The sequence below is a fragment of the Cylas formicarius genome, unplaced genomic scaffold (assembly GCF_029955315.1).
Source record: "Cylas formicarius isolate icCylForm1 unplaced genomic scaffold, icCylForm1.1 PGA_scaffold_12__32_contigs__length_19106922, whole genome shotgun sequence".
NCBI classification, from domain to species: Eukaryota; Metazoa; Arthropoda; class Insecta; order Coleoptera; family Brentidae; genus Cylas; species Cylas formicarius.
Window position 1 is genome coordinate 11,624,597 of NW_026844225.1, and position 23,811 is coordinate 11,648,407.

At 34.4% G+C, this 23,811-nt stretch overlaps 1 protein-coding gene across 7 annotated transcripts; it reads left to right on the top strand.

The window, feature by feature from the left end:
* Nucleotides 1-1,076: 1,076 nt before the first annotated feature.
* Nucleotides 1,077-21,063, top strand: LOC132695640 (ELAV-like protein 4). 7 transcript variants are annotated; one of them, XM_060660014.1, is made up of 8 exons: nt 1,077-1,531; nt 8,098-8,507; nt 9,277-9,309; nt 11,323-11,426; nt 11,772-11,925; nt 13,176-13,214; nt 13,976-14,195; nt 14,432-21,063. In XM_060660014.1, exons 2-8 carry the CDS (start codon nt 8,306-8,308, stop codon nt 14,754-14,756), a joined length of 1,077 nt encoding a protein of 358 aa, XP_060515997.1. In that variant the 5' UTR covers nt 1,077-1,531; nt 8,098-8,305; the 3' UTR covers nt 14,757-21,063. The 7 variants fall into 7 exon arrangements, with proteins under 7 accessions (XP_060515997.1, XP_060515999.1, XP_060515993.1 ...); XM_060660011.1 differs by having other exon boundaries at nt 1,078-1,531; nt 13,964-14,195; XM_060660012.1 differs by lacking the exon at nt 1,077-1,531 and adding an exon at nt 6,295-6,479 and having other exon boundaries at nt 13,964-14,195.
* Nucleotides 21,064-23,811: the final 2,748 nt, after the last annotated feature.

Below are 23,811 nucleotides of genomic sequence, written 5' to 3' on the forward strand. Positions count from 1 at the left end.
TTTTAAATTCCTGATTTCTATTCTCAAACATTCAGAGGTGCGTCCAAACAAAATATTTTTTATTTAATAATAGTCTGAACAATCCGTATGCTTTTTAAATTTAAAGTGAAAAGGAAAGATAATGTGAAAAACGACATTACCAGCGAAAAGCTCGTATCGTTAGTGACTAAATCTTGGAATAATTACGATAAAAAACAATTATAAGCTTGGAAAATTCCCCATAATCAGGAAGCGTGTCTGTTTTATGGATCCGTATCCTGCTACAATCGAGCATATACAACTTTAAACTAAAACTAGGTGAACTTTAGTCCTCCGGAACGACAAGCAGGCTAGAAAGGGTGAGCCACAGCTCGTTCGTGGTGCATAGTTGCCAATTTTCTCACCTTGCAAAAAAAACCTGCTCGCAGTTGCACTGGGAATCCGGGATTTTCCGGGTACGGTGAAATATGACGTCGCAGTTGCCAGCTCTTATTACCGGTACTTATTGAGTTTTCATCATCCGTACTTATGTTTCGTACTTTAATTAAAAAATTTAAAACGGAAAAATTTCTGATGTACGCGATATTGACTGGCGATCGTAAGAATCTTAATATAGGGTTTTCGGCCAGTCGCATTTTGACTCTGAAGATGAATTCGTTTGAGAAGGTCGAGGATACGAGATGATTCCATTGAAGCAGTCTACTGAATAAATGGAGCAGGCGGTTCTGTTTGAAATGGGAGAATCTACTGGGACTGAGACTGTCGGAGAGTCCCAATTGAATAGCAACACCAAAAGTACGAATTGTCCCTAAGTATTTCCGCCCCATTAGGGACAGAAAATTAAGAGCATTGGAGTATCCATTGATCGAGTTCGATGAATTATCAAAATTTGCGAAAGAAGTTCTGGGGAGCTCGTCTATAGGGTTTTTAGTAATTTAAGTTGCGAGAAAAATGATGGGATCTGGCAACGCTTTTTGTCGCAGGAACGGGGGCGTCGCTGGAAAGCCGTCGGTATCAAGGCAGCGGCGAGGGATGAAAGTCGCGCGCATACTATCGACCACTAGGGGTAGCCGACACCCTTTGCTCTAGCGCCATGCAACACCATTTAGTTATTGCACTCTCTGAATAACACTTGTGTTACGTTTGGTAGTGTACGTTATGTAATAATATCATTCCTTGCATAATTAATTATTAACAATAATTCCTTGCTATTGTGTACGTTTGCAATAGTAATAATATTAAAAGAATAAGTTCGTTTTTTGACGGTTTATATTGTTCGGTTCGTTATCGTACCCTAGTTTGGCTTCAATAACATTTCAACGTTAGAAATTATTGTAATTTCAATGGTCCTTTGAAATTTTAAATAAGTGCAATCTTTCCGGTTTTTCGTTTTCTCGATAAACTCGTCACTCTCACCCGCATTACAAAATAACTTATACAATCACCCCTCGAAATATTAACCAACTATCGTTTTTGTGATTCCAAGAACGTTTTTGATAGCATTTACATATAACCAACACCAGTTCTTTACTTTGGAAACACCAATCTAAAGGTGAGTACCTGACTATATCGCCATTTGTATTAGAACGTCCGAAATCCACACCTAACAAAACCCAAAACACCTGATCCACCCCTATGTAACCCCTTCCCCAACCCCCTGTGTAGTGTTATCCAGTTTTGTTCAATTCTATGCGTGCAAGTTGCGTGAATTATACGATAAAATAACAAAGTAGTAGATTTTTCGAAAGGCTATCGGCTTTGCCCTCCACAGTATTTGGATCGGTGGATGAAATTCGCGGAGTGCAGAGATAGGGGGTGACGCGCACTTTGCCGATCAATACGAGAACCAGCCTGGCGAAAGCTATTAGCCTCCCACTCGGTTGATGTTTTAACAATATTTCCATTGCTTTATTTCACATACTCGAGCGTACTATTAAAAATATTTTAGGGACGTATCTTGTCGATTTTGATCATCCGAATTATTCAGAGGAAGGAATGAACTCAGGGCAGACCATCTTTTATATTGAAATACGTCAGCAATCAGCAAATCAGCAAATCATTAGTATTTGTACAGATTCTCAAAAACCGTGTTTTAGAACGCTAATAGAAAACTAACGTGACATAAAAAGTTTTTCTACTCCACCACATTCTAAACGCCTTTAGATATACAAAAAAATTAGATACTTGGGTGTAGCGATAAGTGAAAAAAAAAACACGCATCACCGAAATAACGTGATTACTCCAGGGAAAGAAAACACTTTTCAATTTTCGTAAATAGAAAATTTGTCGTACTCTCTTAACTCGACATTTTCGTATCAAATTTAAAATACCCACATATAATTTTTTGAAGAAAGCAATTTCAAATTTTCTAATCTTATTTATATTTATAAAATGAATATTTATTAAAGTGCAGACACACGGATGGATATAGATGCAAAAAATTTAGAAAAAAATGATTTTTGAAAGTCAAGAAAATGTAAAGTAAGATATGAAAATTACAATTTTTATATTTTGATTTGCATTAAATAATTAGCTAATAAATTACGAAAATATATGCATTTTTTAATATTTGAATTTTTATTTGAAAATTTAATTTTGCCTTATTTTTTTTACTATTCAATGATTTGTTGACACTCACACCCAATTGTCAATATTACGCAAACGCGTTGTTCCTGTGCCCGGCGCATCCGTTAAAATTAAACAGGCACTGAAAATATATAATATATAGTACTCAAAATGTTATGTATTGTATATTTACGTTATAATGGCCAAGCTTTGCCGACCCGACAACACCAAGATCGACAGATATGTCGATTCTTGGAAAGCCATGAGGAACTAATACGCGTATCGGTGGAAAATCGGCTTTATTTCTTTTTGGTACCTTACACACTACTATATATGTACGTATCAAATATATCGATATCGATAAAGATTCAATTGAACTTAAATTTGCAATTGCAAATTTAAACACGTGCATCGGAAAATAAATCAGACCTTTAACAATGTCGTTTTATGTAATAAAACATTGGACATAAGATACCGAGAAATCCAGCGAACAATGTAACGATGTGAAAGTATAGTTGAGGCAACTCAGCAGTCAATTGATCGAAGCCGATTGCTGATGTTATTAATAAATAAAACGCTATCATGCAAACCGCAGGTCTGCACTTCGTAAAGATATCACTTACTTCAAAAACTGTTTTTTTATTCCTAGTTTGGTGGAAAAATAAGATCTTACTAATAAACAATGCAATAACAATTGGTTTAATGAACAGGTTAAAAATGATGCATTAATTCTTTGTCGTGCCCTCAGTAATCGGAAGGTTACCGTTATAAATCCACTAGCCGCCCCTAATTAAAAAACGAAATGCCCTTATTACATCCCTGGTTTTATTTCGCCGGTGATATACATATGGTATAAGAACGGTACCATTCATTGTTACTATTAATACGAAGATTTATTGCCGTTCTCTCTTTATGTTTGTCTTCCGACCGGTTGTGACGTTTTGTTATAAGGGTCAAATCGGTATTTTTAAAACTTGCCGCTTTAAAGAGATTAAATATTTCGTGGTGTACTCGCCATTTTTCGGATTAAAATAGACTGTATGATTAGATTTTGCTAGCCTGAACGATTTCACATAAAAAATATAAATAGATTTTCGATGTCTACCGCCACATAGTTTCTCCCAATCTTATAGCATTCGCTGTGCGTCATAAGTTTGTAGTTTATTTAAACAAATCGTACTTATTATATAATTATTATGAATTAAATAATTAAAAATAACATTTACAAATCTAAATTTTATACTGCTGCAACAACACAGTCACCTCCCTAATTAACCCCTCAGATACCATCACTGGGGTCAAATTTTTTGCATTTTCCGGTTGGGAATGTTTTTTTCACCCCCAAATGCATCGGTCATATCTGTAGCCCCACACGCGCACAACCGTGGACGCATATTTCATTTAAACCCGTTTCTGATTTAAATAACATGCATTCTACTTAAGGGCGCGTGCGGCATATGGTCAGTTTCCAACCCTCTGCTTAGAGCACACGCCATGTTCACCACCCTTGAACCTATATCATAGGAACGGGGTCCCATTCACATTTTTAGGTTATACTTTCTAGCTCTCTCTTCTAATATTAAAATTCCTTTTTATCGATAATAAGATACGAACAATTTTTTATTCTTATATTAATTACGATGTTATTTGGAGCACCCTGTATAATTCGCTGACAAGTAGATAAAAACGCACGCACGAAGTATGTGCATATATCTTTCTCTGTCATCGGCAGTCACAAGCCCTGGGTATAGGACCACGTGTTATAGAGGACCAGCTGATATAGCTTTATACAAAAGAAAAAGTACTAAGGGGTGGTTTTCTCCCCTATTTCTGGTCTAGTCTGCATCCAGTCTAGATCATTAGGCTAGGGCATTCACCCCGTGCAATATACGAAGCGGCCGCCGCTCATATACAGGGGATTGAACCCCGTATCGCAAAAAAGGTTCGTATGTCTATGCGGATATGTGTCTACATATTAGCAAATTTTTGCTAATTGTAAAATTGCGTTGGAAAGAAAGTCTGAAATTGCATACTTTCACTGTAAATCGGACGATATTTTTATTTAATAACCGAGTTTTATTTACGCACATGCGATAAGTGAAATTATAGTAATTCTAAGAAAATCAGGTGAAAAAAAAATCATAGCCACGCAAAGCAATCAAAATGAGCAGTGAAAAAATATTCATCGAAAGATTTATATAACATTCGTCAAATTTAAAATGGGCGCACTGCACTCATTTTTTTGGGCGCTAGAAAGTTTGAAAAGCACATTATCAAAAAATTCATTATTTCCTCTAGCCTTAATTCTGGATTTTGTCATAAAACAGGAAACTGGCTTTTGGTGGGTAAGTCGGAGATGGAATAATTAAATTGCATTTAGAAAAAAAAGCGCATTTTAAAATGTTTCCAAAATAATATAACTAGATTCTTCATAAGCCAAACAAAAAAAGAAATGAGGGCTCAGTTTTGGATTTTTCTTTTTATTATTTCGTCAAAGGCTAATGGAGCTATAAACGCAATAATCAAATTGTCTATAGGAAGAATAGCGAATTTTAAAATCTTCCCAAAATAAGATAACTATAAATATTGCAAAATAAAATTTTAAAGTAATACAAAAAAAAACGTTGAATACTTAGTTTTCGATTTTTCCTAAACATTAAATTGGGTGGGTAAGTCGCAGATGAATCGAACAAATTTTTTCTCACAAACTCACAAACTAATATAACTAGAAATGTTGTAAAACAAATTTTCAAAATAATTTATAATTTTTTTAAACGACTATTTAAATACGCGTTAGCAAAAAAAAATGAGAGCTTTGTTTGAAATTTTTAATAAACATTAAATTTGGTGGGTAAATCGTAAATGGAAATCGAACAAATATTTTAATGAAAATTAAAATACGCACGTAACAAATCAAATTATTTAAAAAAAAACTAATTTTAAAATCTTATAAAATAATATAACTAGAAATGTAGTAAAATAAATTTTCAAAATAACTTATTATTTTTTCTAAATAATTATGTAAATACGCGTTAGCAAAAAAAAATGAGGGCATAGTTTGAAATTTTTGATAAACATTAAAATCTGTGGAAATCGAACAAATATTTTAGTGAAAATTAAAATACGCACGCAACAATCAAATTATTAAAAAAAAGCTACTTTTAAAATCTCACAAACTAAAATAACTACAAATGTTGTAAAACAAATTTTCAAAATAATTAATTACTTTTTCTAAACAATTATTTAAATACGCTTTAGCAAAAAAAAATGAGGGCATAGTTTGAAATTTTTAATAAACATTAAATTGGGTGGAAATCGAACGAACATTTTAGTGAAAATTAAAATAGGCATGTAAAAATCAAATGGTTTTTCGGTAAACTTCTTATTTTCAAATTTTCACAAAATAATATAATTAGAAATGGTATAAAACAAATTCTGAAAACAATTTATTATTTTTTCTAAACAATTATCTACCTTACTTATTAATCCCTTGTTTCGAAAAAAAAAAATAAAAAAATAATTTAAATACAAACAAATTTTCATAATTTATAATTTCTTCTAAAAAATAATTTAAATAAGCGTTACTAAAAAATTGGGGACTTAGCTTTGGACCTTTCCTAAAAATTAAAAATAGGAAATTGGCTTTAGGGTTGCGGATCATGCGCGTGTGAATGTTTGGCCGGGTAAATCAGACCCCGTATATGTTTGTGTGCGTCTGCCGCCTGCGGCAGCCGTTGGATATATCGTTCTAACTAGTACGAAACGAAAGCACGGCGGCTTGGTGTCGTTTTTAGTTAACTTTTTCTTTTTTGTTTTCGTTAGTTTATTTTATTTTAGCTTAGATGAAAAAAATAATTATTTATTTATTTAGCAGTGTCCGACGAATTCGAAGGGTTACGCGGGCGTGCGATTTTGTTTTCCGTTTTTTCATTTAGGTGAGTTTAGTGTGTGCGAAGTTACATTCGATAAAACGTCACGATGAGCATTTGAATTAATCGATACAAACATTGCTCGTTACTGCCGACATGAATAATCAGCAGTACACGAAATTACAACCCCTCAAAGTATCACGGGTTTCACATGTGTAAATTTAATTAAAATCTATTAACCGTACAAAACTAAAATAGGCTCAGAAAATTGTGTCACTTGTTCCCGCATTAATCCGCGGCAATATTCCTCATTTAAAAAAATGTATTCCTTAATTAAATGAAGTTTAAATTTTATTCGTGGACCCGTAAATAAATGTATTATGATTATCACCCGTTTATCTAATAAACAAAATTGTTCGGGACTAAAAGTAATTGGTCGGTCGTTTGCTTCATTTAAATCCGATTAAATATACCCCGTTTCCGAAATTTTATTCAATTGTTTATAAAACGGTCCGCTCGGATTTTTGTTTCACCGTCATTTTATAAAATTTTGTAAGGTTTGTATATGCTTCTTTAGACTAAAATAGCCACAGCCGCTAAAAATAAACTATATACATAAATACAAATTCATGTTACGCGTAGTAGGAAGTTACTTCATCTCTTAACCTATTAAATACTTGAAATAATTATTTAAAATTTTAGCTGAACGCGTGAATTTTGGAATTTTTTCAGCCAACACGCGGTATCTAAATATAACTCTTTTTCCTTTTTTCTATAATAAACAACCGGTGTCTCGGTGTTTTTACCGACCGTCTGGATATGGCTTACCATAATTGCCGGTCGGCTTAGCAATAAAGGATTCTGGCAGTACTGTTTCAGATAGTTGGTACAGTATTTATTCTATGTGGTATATAATCGTTTAAAAATTGGAAATTCTTAATAGGTACGACAATGACTTTTGAACTGTTCATTATAATATGTATACTGGCATTTTCACGCCTTGTTTGTCACCTTTTACCTCTTTTGAACAATGCCCGTTTTATAAAATTACAATTGTTTTAAAATTGTTGTTTCGGGACAATGGATATTACATGTAGAATTATTTACATTAATAGAAAAATAATACACAGAATTTTTTTTGAAATATTCGAATTTGAAATTATCCAAAAAGTCAGTTAATTTAGTTATCCAATCTGATTTTTCGTTTATTATTCCTTTATTCAACCGTGTTTTATGATAATTAACTTTATACTCCAAGTATTTTGTGTGAATCAATATTTTTGGTTTGACTCAGAAGTAATGACAAAAAACTGCCCATTTTGAATTTTGGAAAAACAACCACCCCACAATCTAAATCTTCTTTGCTTAAAATTGAAATTTTTAGATTAGGCATTTTAATTATGGAGAAATAAAGTGTTCTTTTTTTTATTTTTGCAGATATTTTTCAAACGTGACTAAATATTTACATTTTTGTTGTTGAAATTCTCCCGAGGGGAAGGTTACTGAAACATTGCATTTCCTTTGTACCTGTTTGTTATTTTATCAGTAGTGTGGTAAATCTAACGATGTTATTGATTGCCCAAGTATTTCAATGACATTGGCACTTGGCACAACTAATAAGTCGTTATTGTGTTGATCTAATAAGAATGCAATTGATTGTGTGTTCCTATTTCACTCTTTTCAGATATTTAAACGAGGGATATTACCTGATTTGACGGAAATCGTACCTACGCTCACTGTAGTGCTAACCTGACCAAACCAAACCAAAACAAAAAAAAGAAACATTTTCTCGTCTGACCAGTCCCAAATAATCTGCCACCATTGAAGAATTAATTAAAAAATTCACCATTACTACTTTTAATTTGAGTGACGAAAAACCCACTGACAAAAATATGATGTCCAACGGATTGGACTCTGGGGTTGGACAGCAAAATGGCGGTAGTGGAAATAACGTGGGTAGCGGACAAGAAGAGTCCAAAACCAATTTGATAGTGAATTATTTGCCGCAAACCATGACGCAAGAAGAGATCAGATCTTTGTTCTCCAGCATTGGCGAAGTTGAAAGTTGCAAGTTAATTCGTGACAAAGTAACAGGTATGTTTATTACTTTATACCATTAGAAATCGTACATACAGACTCCTGCAACACTGTGTAGGCGGTTTTAAAATAAGTGTAAGTGGTTTAAAAATAAAGATATCAATTTGGCACTTTTGACGAAAAATGTACCCAGCACTAAATATTGTTGCAGATCTCTGTAAATGATAAATTGTGATATAAAAATTGGCGAAAAACAACATGTCTTTAAATTCTGTTGCTGTTTTGATTTACGTAAAATAAAAGACCTTTTGTTTGGAGTCCAATTGAGTGTGACAATTTGCTTGTCGCGTTTCAAACACTAGTACTGCGAAGATATTTTAATAACACTGTTTTTGACAAGCAAGTTGAAACACTAAAACAATGGCAGTTCGCTGACATGGTGAGTGGCGAATGCGTTTGCCCTATTTTATACTAAAAACATTACGTGTGCTGCGCAGAAGTGCTAAATAATTACGCAGCACTGAGTTCTAGCACACGCCACGCAAGCTAAATAAAAAAATATATATCTATATAACAAAAAGGTGTGATGCCAAATAACATTTTTTTAATCGAAGGACAGAAACATTGTAATAATTTTATATTGGGTTAACGTTAAATAGTAGTTTCCTGTTCGCAATATATAAACATAGGCGACGAAATTGGATGTTGTGCTTAATGGCAATTAAAACTTTAATATAAAAATGTGCAAACTAAACACTTTTCCGCTATTTAAACACACGTTACTGTAGTTTGCTATATATTCTTTGATCTAAATTTTTCTTTGCAGAAAAATATTCACCTCTGGAATCAGCCGAAGAAGGTATCATTTCCAAAATTTTCTTGTAAAGTGGGTTGGGAACTTGCCAAATATATATTAGTCACTAGATTGAACAAGGGTTAAAAATAAAAATAAATAGTGAAAGATATTGTTGATGTTGTAGTGAGTGTGTTCTGTCGCTATTTTTCTCTTTCAACTGTTAGAAATTACATTTGAACTTAAAAATCTCCGCTTTTGTTTTGGTGGTGTGCTCGGTTTAAATAAATAATTTCGTACATGACAACGATGGTTAAGGTGTGATACGAAAGCAAAGACAATAGAGCGTTTTAATACACATCAGTGGTTCCGGTATTATCATTGCTTCCTGTAACTTGATAATTTAGGAACTTTGTTTTGAATAAAAGGCATCCTACGCAGCCGAATAGATGCAATATGGCTGCCCGAATCCAACAAACAATTCGGTAAATTTAAGGCTTCAATATTAACTGTATTACATGAGAAGCTTATTAAAGCAATGTTGAATCGGCTCAAACAAAAGTCAAAAATTTTAATTAGAGCATTGTGTGCATTAAAGAGAGAACTACAGTAGGAAATTTCCGCGTTAAGATCTTTTCATTCCCCCTTAATAAAAAGTGACTCACCTCTAAAAAGCACGTGCTTTGGACCCTTTCTACTGCATACTTAGGGGGAGGGCTTTATGTAAGCATATGACGCACAGAGCCGTATTCAGGAAAATCCGCTCTCCACTTAACGAATTTCGTTTGACCGACGAGATTTTTTTTGCTTTTTGTGGTAATTCCTGGCCAAAGTTTGCGTTTTTGGCATGTTTTATTGAAATTACAAAAAACACTACCTGGACTTCATGGATTAAATATTTCGCGCGATCCTGCGTGAATATAATTGTATCAATTCCCAATTCAATTTAGACATTAAGTATTATCTGATTAAATTATTAGTATTGCCGGATGTTAGCAGTAGGTACTTGCCGAAAAACTTAAAATACCATTGCAATTTTTTTATTTATTTATTTATATTCATATTCAACGGTTCAATTGCTTTCGATTAAAACATTCTTTGATCAAGAAAATTAAAAATAAATGTTCAGTAACAGCAGTTGACTAAGACAGTAGAACGCAGTATAGAATTTAATTAAACTAACGAATGCACATAAAAAATTATAAAAATACATAATTCATAAATTATGTATATTTATATATTTCATTTATTTTTTAAACATCAAAAAACGTTCAAATAAACGCATCTCCGCTTGGTAGGCATTATAAATGAACAATGCCGGTATAGTATTTAAAAGTTATGCGCCCAAATTGTTATGTAATTCAAGCAGGTGCACATCAATAAACCATAACGACTATCCAAACATTTATTTCGGCGGTGATATTTTCATGCAAAACAGTACTAGATAATGGGTACATTATATCAACATAGATGTCACCCAAAAGTGTTCGTCTTATTGTTTACCAAGTGGTATTTGCCAATGTATAAGCTGAAGATATATCGGATTATATGAGGTAACTCTGCGAGATCATTAATATTTCGGCAGCGATCGGATATACTATATAACTTAAAACCATTCTTTGCAATTTGACATTAAATGACTAATTTGCATTTAATTTTTGTAGGTTTTCTGTTTTTTGTAGAACTTCCTTATATATTTTTCACTATTTATTTGCTTTTTAAGTAAATACTAACATGCTATCGTACGTATGTGTTGTTATCACCTACGAATGAAAGATTATAAAAAAATATTCGAAGGCGATAAGGACGTGCTTTAACCATATTAACGTCTGCTACTAACCCAATAATGTTTTGTTTTAACGCTATGTGATTTAATCATTCTTGAAAAATAATTTGTTCTAACTGTCCCTCGCATATATTTTGCTATTTTTTGGGAGATCACCTAACGCTTACCAGAATAACCATTATTTTGTTTATTTTGTTTAACTTTTCGGTTTATTTTTGCGTTATTAACACTTGTTTTTTTCGAAATTGGCTTTCCCACAGTGCCTGGGGTTATCACTAGTCCGTTGCTTACAGGGCAATCGCTGGGCTATGGATTCGTGAACTATCATCGTCCTGAAGACGCTGAAAAAGCAATCAATACTTTAAATGGACTTAGATTGCAAAATAAAACCATAAAGGTAAGTTAATGTGTCCATTTTTCTTTCACATTAACTAATCACTCACTTGGCGGCAGAGGGATCGGTAGTACTTTTGTTGTGTTTTTTCTGTTTTTTTCTTTTATTACGTTTTGCATTGGTATGGGCACTTTGTTTTTGCTTAGTTCAAACTAATTGCAAAGAAAATTTAATTAGAGCGCTAAAATCGCGGCCAATTAACTTACCGAGATACATGACCTACGTTTGGCAACATTACAAATTACGCACAGGTACACGATTTGCATGCGACCCAAACATTTCAGCAGCCATTTGTATTTGTACTAGTAACAAAATTTTATCATACCGTAATTGATTTCATTATTTCAGGTCTCGTTCGCGCGCCCCAGCTCAGAAGCGATCAAGGGAGCCAATCTCTACGTCTCTGGTTTGCCAAAAAATATGACCCAACAGGACTTGGAAACATTGTTCAGCCCATTTGGTAGAATTATCACTTCGCGTATACTGTGCGACAACATCACGGGTGAGTTTGCATATAAATACTATTAAAACAGAAAAATTAAATGTGACATAATAAATTTAGGCACTTTGGGAAAAAAAATCAAATTAAATTTCCGTTTGAAAATTGTGGTTGTCAATAACCATTCTCGTACTATTTAAATCATCAAATTTGGCGAAAATGTTTGTACGCATTCAAAAATTTTCGCTGAAGCGCCACAATCACAGTAACATACATACAAAATACATTAACATACCTTTAACCAGTTTGTTTATTGATTATTTATAATCAGTAAATATTTAGTTTTTATTATTTTGATGTAGATTTACTTTTTATTATAACTACTGATTCTGAAGTTACTGTTGAATCTTGGCTTTAGAGTACAGCGGCATCTACCTGCGGTTTAGTATATTCAACAGTAGCGAAAGCCACGCATCTTTCAGCCATTTTTTCAAAATTTTTAAAATACAGTTTAAAGATGGCTACTGCCTGCATAGGAAGTCCCAACTGTACAACTATGGGAACAATCAGTTTTTAATGCTAAATTTGTCCAAAACACGCCTAAAAGCTTGGTGATAAAATATGAGGTAGCCATAAAAACTGGGACGCCCTGTACAGAGTTCACACAAGTGGTTTTTTACCTAATATTGCTTGCCACTATTTTTACATTGTCTCCAGCGTAGGACAACTAGCTAGTCGAGTAATTTGCAAACAATATTAGATAATTCACTTGTGCAATTCCTAGAATTTTTCGTCTTGCAACTGTATGACAATATATGTACATACATACTTTTCTTTCAAAATACTGCTCTTTGAATTTTAATTTAATAATTTCTCTTAACAGTTGTTTCAATTTTGTATGCTTCTTGTTCCCTTATTTTTTCAGTATATTTAATTTGTTTTTGTTCTGTTTGGTTTATTTTTTAATTTGAACTATTAGAGAGAAAATGGCTGTTATGGTAGAGGATTAACAGTACATGCGATAGTGAAAAGGTATGCAGGATGTAAAAAAAAGCCGCCTGAGATAAAACATTATGCCGGTATAGTGGGGTATTTACCGTAGGGGATTTGCGATTATTTTTTATATGCAAAATCTAATCTGATTAGGTGGTCTCAAGCTGCTTTTGTGACCCATATACATCCTGTACAGCGAACGCGTGTACGACTTAAACATGTGCAATTTTGCTACTTAAGTTCGAAATACTTTCCGTGGTGTATCGCCGTAAATACTGTCTTAAGTGTTACCTATATTTTGGTTTATCTTTTTTTCATAGTACGTCAATTTGTCTCGGGTGCCGGAGAAACTTTGCCTGGTACGTACCTTTTTCTCTACCATTAACACCCAACTGAACACCATACCCACTGATACCAATCCACCTTTGGTTGTTCTGTTACGGGAATGCGCGTCCGCGAGCAAAAAAACAAATTGATCCAAGTCAAAACAGCACTTTGAAATTCAAATAATTATGACGGCTTGACCGTGTATGGACTTTTTAATTCTCTGAATAAGCACCCATCCTCCAAATTAATTGACGAACACAAATTCAAAGTTTGTGTTTATTTAGTAAACCTTTCCTTTATTTATTATAAAGTCATTAGATTTGGTTGAACTTTGTTTATTATTGTTTTGCATCGTGCGCATGTATTTCTTTTAAGTTGCTGTTAATTTCATTAGTTTGATTAATTTCGATTTCGTTTTATTTATTTATCAAGTGAAGAGCAGAGCAATCACTACACCTTACAAGACACTGACACTTAACGACACTTTTGAACGGCTGCACATAATTAAAGATCGTTTACCAATTCACTAACCTAACATAGACATGAAAAGAGGCCCGCTCTTAACAATTTCAGCTGTTTAATAAGCGTTCGCTGCATAAGACTACCACGAAGTGACCCTCCTTGTCTTGTTTATGTTCGGTGCCTACACTTAACGCACTTTATTCCACACGCTACGTATATCACAGATCATAGACGATCTTTTTTTATAACGCGCCAATAAATTAAAAAAAAAATCTTTCACGCGCCACCAGAATCGGTAAAAATATCTTTTTAAATCCAGGCTTGTCAAAAGGTGTCGGATTCATAAGATTCGACCAGCGCATCGAAGCGGAGAGAGCCATTCAAGAACTTAATGGAACCATCCCCAAAGGATCCACCGAACCGATTACCGTGAAATTTGCCAACAACCCTAGCAACAATAACAAAGCCCTTCCTCCGTTGGCGGCTTATCTCACTCCACAAGCCACGAGACGATTTGCTGGTCCAATACATCACCCGACCGGGCGCTTTAGGTAGGTGGTCACTCTATACTATTTCAAGTATTTAGTCTTTGTGTGCTCTATTCATCAAAGATCGCATTTCTATTCGGTCTATTATTGATTCCTAATCGAGCTTTCTGGAGAACTTTGTATACGTGACCTTTAAGTATCATTTGGTGCCCTATTAGATGCAACACCAACTCCTCAGCAGTAGATACTTACTGGACACCCAGTGTGCAATTAATGTATAGGGTATATCGTCGTTGTAGGTATTCTCCGCTGGCCGGAGATTTACTTGCGAATTCGATGCTACCGGGTAACGCGATGAACGGTTCTGGTTGGTGCATTTTCGTATACAATTTGGCGCCGGAGACGGAAGAGAATGTCCTTTGGCAGCTATTTGGGCCGTTTGGCGCCGTCCAAAGCGTGAAGGTAATTCGCGACTTACAGACCAATAAATGTAAGGGCTTTGGCTTCGTCACAATGACGAATTATGACGAGGCCGTGGTAGCCATTCAGTCACTGAACGGTTACACATTAGGCAACCGTGTACTTCAGGTCAGCTTCAAAACAAACAAAAGTAAAACCACATGAAGCGACGAGTCTTGGTAGACACCAGCGCATTCGCGGCACTCCCAGAGGCTCATCTGTCTGACTAATTTATTCATTATTTATTATTCTCGACGGTAGCAAAAAGAACAACAACCCAATAGGTTTATTAGATAATTGCTCGGGAGGGCCCGGGTGGAGTGATGCGAGTCCGGAGGTGCAGCTGACCGCCAGAAACGCACCTCCACAACCTTTGTAGTACTTAAAACAAATTCGAAGCTAGTCAGAAGTGCATTCGCGTTTCCTACAACAGCAACGTTTGATTACGGTATGATGATTTATTAATTAATATGTATTGATCGTGCCATCACCGTTTCATTGTTCGGGAAGCAAGTTCTCACAGAGAAAATAATACACTAAATATATTTACATATAGTATTTATAAAATAAACATTTTCTTTATATTAATTTCAGTGTACCTACTTAGTAATTTATGTATTTATATGTAGTGAATTAATTGTGTATTCTTATATTCAAACTAGTCGCGGAGCATTGGCCACAGACCACTCCCGAAGTTGAATCGATGGATGTTTAGTGACGTGGCTTATGGTCAACTGCCTTTGTATTTGTATTTGTGTTAGCAGCTGTCTATAGCGGCAGGGGCCACATCAAGTTTTGTGATAGCATAGTTTTACTAGTTCTAGTGAACGCAGACGCGGACCGACTGACACGTAACAGATTATGGTGACCGCCCTTGTCGCTCTAGCGCCGCTTATCTTTTTTTGTGTGTTGTGTTTAGTTTCACGTTACAAGAATTCAAATCAGCTTTTTTTCCAAAAAAAAACTGCGTGGTTTTGCTTCGAATGCCATCAATTCACGACGGCAATGCTTTGGCGAGGCCACAACCGTATCTCTTTTCTTTTTTATTATTATTATTATTATTATTTATTTTTAATTTCGCTTCTCGAGTTCGTTTTCAGTTTTGGTGTCCCGATAAACACCGCTGCAAAAAAATTATTCCTTTTTGTTTATATAATTTATTAGTTTAGTTCTTCATTTTATGACAATTTTTTGATTTTGGTTTTTCAGTTTTTCGTTTCAGAATATAAATTAAAGTTTATTTATAATTTTCGCCTTCTTTTTATTTTTTCTTTGTTTCCCTCGTTGTGTCTCACCGTCTTAGCTGGCGCCGAAAAAACCAAGAAAAAAAAAATAATAAAAAAAAACGAACGCATTGCACAAGCCTGTGGACATGTTTGCTGGTTGAAATGCCACACGGAGTCCATCACACCCAACCACTTACAGACTAACCAGCCACTTCCACTAAAAAACACTTATTTTTATAAATACTCCCGTCTTGAGATTGTTTAAGATCGAATTATCACCGAAACATCAATTACTGTAGATCCCACGGCCGTAACAGACTGAAATATTGAGGATCATACTGTTTAGTTAATTATTAACGTAATTTAAATGGCTGATGACGTCGGAGCCAACATATAGTAAAACGCACACAACACCGCTCGGCAACGCAGAGATACGAAAGATGTAAATAGAAATTCTAAGTTTGAAAGTTTGATCAAATCGAAATAAATAAGCAAATAAGTACAACTAAAAAAAATGTCTTTCGATAGCTTTAACAGTTGCGGGAGCGTTCGACCACACAGTATACAAGTTCATTAAATTTTTACTTCCAATTACCCTGTTTAGGCAAATCAATCGAAGCGATTTATATATACGTAACACCGGTCCCCGTTTTTGAAAAAAAAAAAAAAGAAAATAGTTACCACGACTTTAAATACGTAAAGTTCCAGTGAAATAAAATTACCACTCGCAATCACCCCTAGGTATGTAAATAACATTTTCAAAGTGACTGTGATGATAGGAATGTAAATCATTTTAGAAAAACTAGTGCGCTTTCCAAATAATTCTCTATGTCGCGAACAGTACTAAATAAAGATTGGTCTGCCTAAAAATAGGAACAGGATGACTGTGTAGCTGAACATGAAACGAAGTCTCTCTCGCTTGTGATATAGCTGCGAACGAGACAACTAGGTCTGGGCTTATCGACGCTATAATAATTATTATAACAAATCGGACCTCTTTCGTTTTAATCGCCGAAACGGTTTAATCTTTTAACCTTTTTGGCATTTTCTTCGGTTTGTGCAATAAAAATATATTCATAGATCAAAACTCCTATAAGTGCAAAAGACTTGTAACCGAAATTCGGTAATAAGGACCATATCGATATGTGATATGCTGGTATTAAAACGTTGATATATATATACGTCCTAATGATATACCATATACACTAGATTGAAAGTAATTTTAAACATTAATAATATATTAAAATTTTCGAAAATTTAACCACCGAGATAATTAATTTACTCATCTCATTCTCTCGTAGTTCCTGTTAGACGCTTTAAACGATTCTAAAGCAAACTTCTGGATTACCTAATTATTTATTTGATTATGATTTAATCGAAGCAATAATGAGCGGTTGCCTGCGGAAGACAGCCGCAAAATACGAGTGACGATTTAGGGGTGTAGCAAATAGACTCGCTTTAAAAGTAAAAAAATTATCTCGAACATGTTGATTATAAAATCCGTGTTGGATAAACGGATCGATTTAGGTAAATACTAAGCCCAGATCTAGTGCTTATGAGTCCTGTGCAAGTCCAAACGCTAGCGGGATGATGCGGGCGTCAACTAGCGTCGAAATGACGATCAGACGCAATTGCATACGCCGTACGGGTCAATAATGTACAATCCCACGTTCGTAGGCGTGAAGGCGTTTTACGAAATCGCCGCTATCGATTTAAATCGGGGTTTTATAATTGAAACGGAAATTTGGTAGGGGTAAATGGCGTATTTGAATTGTATCAAGGGATGGGTATTCTTCTAAGTTTATCTTAACAAATTGAAAGTTCAAAATTAAAAAAGGAACGCATGGGATGATGTACCTAAATGTCCAATCGCACAAAATCAAACTAAATGTGAACTATGCAGAAGTGTCCCATAACTTATCCGCCGTAAATCAGCAGGCCATACTATAAATCAAAATAGGATTTTTTGAAACCGAATTTGAAAACGGATAAAAAATTAAAAATAGTTGGTCAATCAGTTTTCAAAAGTGCGATTTTTATTGCACTAACCTTACTTCGAATTACAGTATCGCGTATGGCGGATAAATACTGGGACAACCTGTATAATTGAGTTGATCGTTTTTGACGGCTTATCCGCTGGTTGATATGTAATTTGAATATGGCTGTGACAGAATACGGGATGGTAGATGGGAAAAAATGACTCGATGTTCAAGCTTTAATTTTCCGGATTTTCGATATTCGCTAGGCGTGGGGTGGGAATGGGGGTTAGCAAAATGGGGTATCGTAAAACGTTTTCGCACCGATGAAAGTTAAATAAATTTTAACAGTGTTCAGAGCACAAACTAGCGATGTAGGACGTAGTAGGTGAATAAATTGGTTACTCAGGCCTAAAATCGAAACTCTTGTAGACTAATTCCATATACAGAACAACGATATATTTCCAAATGATAATTATAAATAAAAAATGAATATGTCTGTCGGAAAAAAATGCTTATTTCAAATTTTAGCCTCTATTTGACTAGCGTTTGCTAACTATAACTTTGCTTAACGTTTTTCATTATTACTGGTTGATTAATTGTATTATTGATTTCGCGTCGTTTTATTGCGACGCGGGTCTTATCTGTATTTCTACATAAGGGTTATCTCTTTGTGTGTTGTGTAGATCTCTAGTATAAGTGTAATATAGTACATTACATATTCCTATTGGTTAATTTATCTATGTGTAGCAGTTGTGTTGTGGGCGAGGGTCCCATAGAGCCACCCAGAGGGGCAGATGGCACCCCCTCCCTCGCGGCCGGTTCAGTTTTGAACAGAGCCGGCCTGGCCCGCGAACGTAATGCAGGGCCATAGCTCAAAACATTGTTGTGACGAGATGCATTCCATTTTTTAAAGAAAAAAAAAACCACTAAATGATATTTACATAAATTATTATATACTCATGCCTATATTCTATCTGTTTTGATAAAATTGTGGTTATTATTATAAATAATATCGAGTGCAAAAGTTATAATATGTACAGAAGTTTTATTATTAGGAAATACAGTACCTCATAACTGTAATTCATGCAATAACTTAATATAAGAAAGTTCTAATTACAATATACTTATAGCTTTAGTAGTTTTAAGAAGCGAGGTTCGTAAGATGATCCCCATTTGATGCTTCATTTTCACGAATGTCTCTTGACTCGTTTACCTCCACCCACCCACCTTTTCGGCCACTACGTGAACGGCTAAAAATTGACCCGCAGCATCCAAATGCTTCTCCCTTGGTCTTGTAAACGTTCATCATTTTTACCAGCCTGATAACTAAACACACCAAACGTAACTTTAGGCAATCAAAATAATGAAACGCAAATAAGAGACTGGAAAATATTCGTAAAACAAAAGGCGTTCGTGAAAGGGGGCGCCACTAATTATCAGACGGGAGATCGAAAGTAATATGGCGTCGATCTCCCGTCTCCCTCCTCGTGTCACTAAGGGGCGTCTCCATCAACACATTAAACGCAAATGACGAGGAGGTGGACAACATATCAACAAAAAAAACGCTAATATTTGACCCAAAAGGGCTGTGCATCCGATTCGCCCAAAACTCCGTGAATTGTGATTGGTAATTTAAGTCGAAAGCTATTATTTCACTATTGTCATCATCTACACATTTTGCTTCTTAAAACTTCGTTTAAAGTGAACCGAAACATTGAGATCGGGGATGTAACGTACCAATCCTGGCACCGGAACACACACACACCGATTTGTTTTTTGTAAGCCGTACCAAAAATATAAAATAAAACACGTACACTGCCGGAATACGCAAAATAAGTCAGATTTATTTTACAAAACTAGGATCGGTGTGTTAATATCCCCAAATCGGTGTAAATGTGCGGGATTTTTCCATTATCGTGAAACAACAGTTGAGGACTGGATTACTGATCACCCACGAAATGCACTAAAAGTGCTACAAAACCGTGAACCAATTGGAAACAATTTTATAAAAACTCCTCAGCAATTAAACAATTCATGAAAAGTATATATATACTGTTCTGCCTATTGCCAAATCGATGAATCTAAAATATTTTAATAAGAACTTTTTATCCGGTAAGGATTATGCATGGAAGATATAGTCTGGATGAGGCTATTGTATCTTCTAAAAACTACTAAATAAAAGTATGCCAGAACGTAAGAACTCATGATGTAAATAATAGACTAATTAATTGTTAATAGTTTTGGATGTGGTAATTTTCTGGGTTCAATAAAAGTAGTTGAATAAGTACAGAATATTCGTTTCTTAGACATTTAATAATCGCAGGACATACATAATTGTGTTTATGTAATTTTTAACTTTTCATGAAGTGTGCCATTGCCTTTAAGGCCGCAAAAACAAATGCGACGAAACATAAAATATAATATGGAACGATTAACGGGATGACGTTTGAAGGAACTAGGGCCATTCGACTGCGATCTCTATAGGGTCCAGACCGGTATACCATATGCATATGCAACCCCGCTGATGGAACTGAACTGATTCACTCATTACCGATGATTATTATAAATATTATTAATTATATACCTAATCTAATAAATGTGCTAATTACTGAACTACACTACGTTCGACCACTCTTCGACCCATTTTGTGTCGAATCAAATTTTACTTTCCATTGCGTTGCGTTAGTATAATATCCGTTACGTTACTGTTTATGTATCCCCTATTCATTGTCTTTCCTTGCTTATTGTCCAGTGTTACACTATGCTGCATTTGTGTGTATTAATTGTCATTATAAATGGTTACTTATTGTATCAAGTACACCTATTTATTAATTATTGTATCAGTACTGACATTATAGTATTAGTTAATTCGATTAGTGTAGTGGAGGGAGATGAGTGGATTAAGACCAAGAGGGTGCAATGTTTAGGATCTGTTCAATTTGGGTTGAATTTTTTCAGTTGAAATCGATGAGCTGAATATTGTTCGGTTTCGGATTGTGTTATAGCAAAGAACGGTTTTGCGTTTCCATTCACAAAATATTTCTGAACCTGAATGTCGATTACATCGGGAAAATCGGACTGTAAGCTAAACGTACACTGACGCTGGCAGAGTTTCTTTTCGAGATTGTCAGTTGGATTTGGATAAACTCTTTTACACATTCACCTTCTACGAGTGTAAGTACTCTGGGCTAGGTCAGTGTAATGCAATATTTGTACTTTTCCATGTTGACAAAACTCAATACAATAAAGTATGGAAGCTAAATTCAATATATCAATTTATTTCTTAACACCCCACCCACAATTTTCCTCCCAAATCGCGTATTACATAAAATTTACTTATTGCATTGCGAAAAGCATTAATCCATTTTGTCCCAGTGGTGCGTTAATGCATTTGTTTTGTCACATCCAGAAAATAATTTTGCACATCCATTTAGAAATTTTATTATCACTACTAAAGGATATAAAACGTAGAAATCGCTAATTTATGTGTAAAGGAAAGATCTTATATAAGAATTCAAAAGTTAACAAAAGCGGTACATAAATTTGTATCACATTTTCAAGTAAATCCAAAATAGTAAAAAAATATTTTGGATTTGTATTGCCATTTTTGCTAAGTCTAAAGCATGTAGATTACATCGCAGAAAACATACATTGCAAATACTATATTGATTATGCTTTATTTTTTGAAAATATTTACTGGTGCGTGAATGCATCAACTTTGTTATTGCAAGTCTGGACAAGTCAGCGCATGTAGAATAAACATCCAACAATTAGCGTGTTCTTTAGTATTATTTTGTGCAGTTAACGTTACAGTTCGTAGAATATGGTATTTTCGAAGTATTTAACTCAAAAGGAATTAGGGGCGGCTATGGAGGAGATCGTGATAGATGAGGACAATAATAATGAAAGTCGTAAGTATTATTTGGATTTACGTATTATTATGTATTGTAGCATTCCATTCCTTGTAAATTTATGCTAAAAATAACGTGAACAAATATTTACAGAACATATTGACGCGGTCTATATTCGACCCGACGTGGATACCTTGACTGACGAAGAAGATATGAACGATAACATAAATTTTCAAGAGTTTGGGGAACCAACTGATATAGTTGGAACTTTCGAGTTATATACACCGAATGATACAGCTCAACAGTCCTGTAATGATGAATGAACCTGAATGGGACTCATCAGATGATGAAACCCTGGAATTCAAAAGAAGACGTATGCTTTCTGAACACGACAGGCTTGCTTCCATTGTCAAATGGAAGAAAGGGCAGATTGAGTACACTCACACACCGATGAATTTAGATCATGTGAGGAACTAAAAAATAGCCTTTGTGGAAAAACTCCGCTTGAAATATTTTTTATGTTTTTTGATGACGAAGTGATTGATTTGATTTTAAAATTTTCGGTAGACAATAACAGCCATGACTTCTCGTTGTCAAAAAATTAAGTTTTAAATTTTGTAGGCATTTTATTGTTCTCGGGTTCATTGCCACATATTTAGCATTATTGGTCTACTGATGGAAGACAAAAGAATTGATCTTATAGAAAAATGCATGAGCCGCAATAGATTCCAATTGACAATAATGTGTTGGATAAAAATGATAAATTTTCAAAAGTTAGACCCTTCTTTGATGTAATAAATAAAAAAAAATCTTCAGTTCGGCATATTTTCGTTCAACTTATCCATAAATGAACAAATGGTACCTTACTTTGACCGCCATTCCTGCAAAATGTTTATAAGGGGTAAGCCAGTTCGTTTTGGTTTCAAGCTTTGGTGCCTTTGTTCATCTGATGGGCACCCATTTTATTCACTTCCATATGGTGATGCTCAAAATAAACCTCATTCTGACCTTTGTCTTGGCGGTAACGTTGTCATGAGTGTACTTTCTGTTGTAGATAAGCCAATAAATCATTAATTTTTTTTTTGACAATTTTTTTCATCATTGAAACTATGTGTACATTTAAAAACTAATGGTCATTTTGCCACCGGTACCGGGAAAATAGAACAAATAAATGTCCAATGGAAAATTGTAAATCATTTGGAAAAAAAGACCGGAGATCCTATCTTTCAACATATGAATCTGAATCAAAAATTTCTATTTTCCGTTGGCACGACAATTCAGTTGTAACTGTAGCAAGTAATGTTTCTAGAGTAGATCCTGTCCAAAATGTAAAGCGCTATAATAGAAAAGAACGGAAATATGTAAATATACCCGAACCTTATGTAATTGCCCAATATAATAGATATATGGGTGGGGTAGATTTACATGACAACGGAATTGCTAATTACGGGTGCCAGGTATTTGGAAAAAAATGATGGTGGCCTTTATTTTGTAACTCACTGGATAGTTTAGTAGTGAATGCATGGAAAGTGTATAATATTGCCAACGAACAAAAGATTTCTCAGTTAGATTTTAAATCTTACATTGCTTTGCGACTTTTAAAAACTAATAAAACAATTACTCAAAGAAATCTTGCCCCTGCCTTAGATGAAATGCGTTATGATAATCAAGGTCACCTCATAATTGTTCATGCTAATAAAGCCCGAAGGAGATGTAGGATCTGCCAGAGCCACACAATTTACGCTTATAATAAGTGTAATGTGCATTTACATACTTCATGCTTTGTAAAATATCATCAAAAATAAAACCGGGTGTTTCCAGTGGTGCGCTCACGCACCATAAAATATTATGCGTTTTTTTTGTACCAAATCAGGTTCTATTTGGAAAAAAATCTACTTTTAGTTGTTTTCTGTCGAATTTGAACTTTATTTTGTATATTTATGTATAAATTCCATGTTACATCTTATGTGCCCCAAAATATTATTTAATGTTTTTTCTCAGTGGTTCGTTTAGGGACCAGTATTTTTTTGTATGTTTCGAGTTTTTTTTTTTGACACATGTGATGTATTCTTAAGTGCAACAAAATAAATAATTTCAGAGCAAAAAAAGTATTTTTTTTATGCTTGGGATAATATGGGTTAATTAAAAATATATTAAGCATATA

Excerpts from the sequence above, each read along its gene's own strand:
- LOC132695640 (XM_060660010.1), top strand. The coding sequence starts at position 8,306 with ATGATGTCCAACGGATTGGACTCTGGGGTTGGACAGCAAAATGGCGGT. Across the intron at positions 8,508-11,289 it reads AATTCGTGACAAAGTAACAG|TGCCTGGGGTTATCACTAGT; the intron begins GTATGTTTATTA and ends GCTTTCCCACAG. Across the intron at positions 14,196-14,431 it reads CACCCGACCGGGCGCTTTAG|GTATTCTCCGCTGGCCGGAG; the intron begins GTAGGTGGTCAC and ends TCGTCGTTGTAG.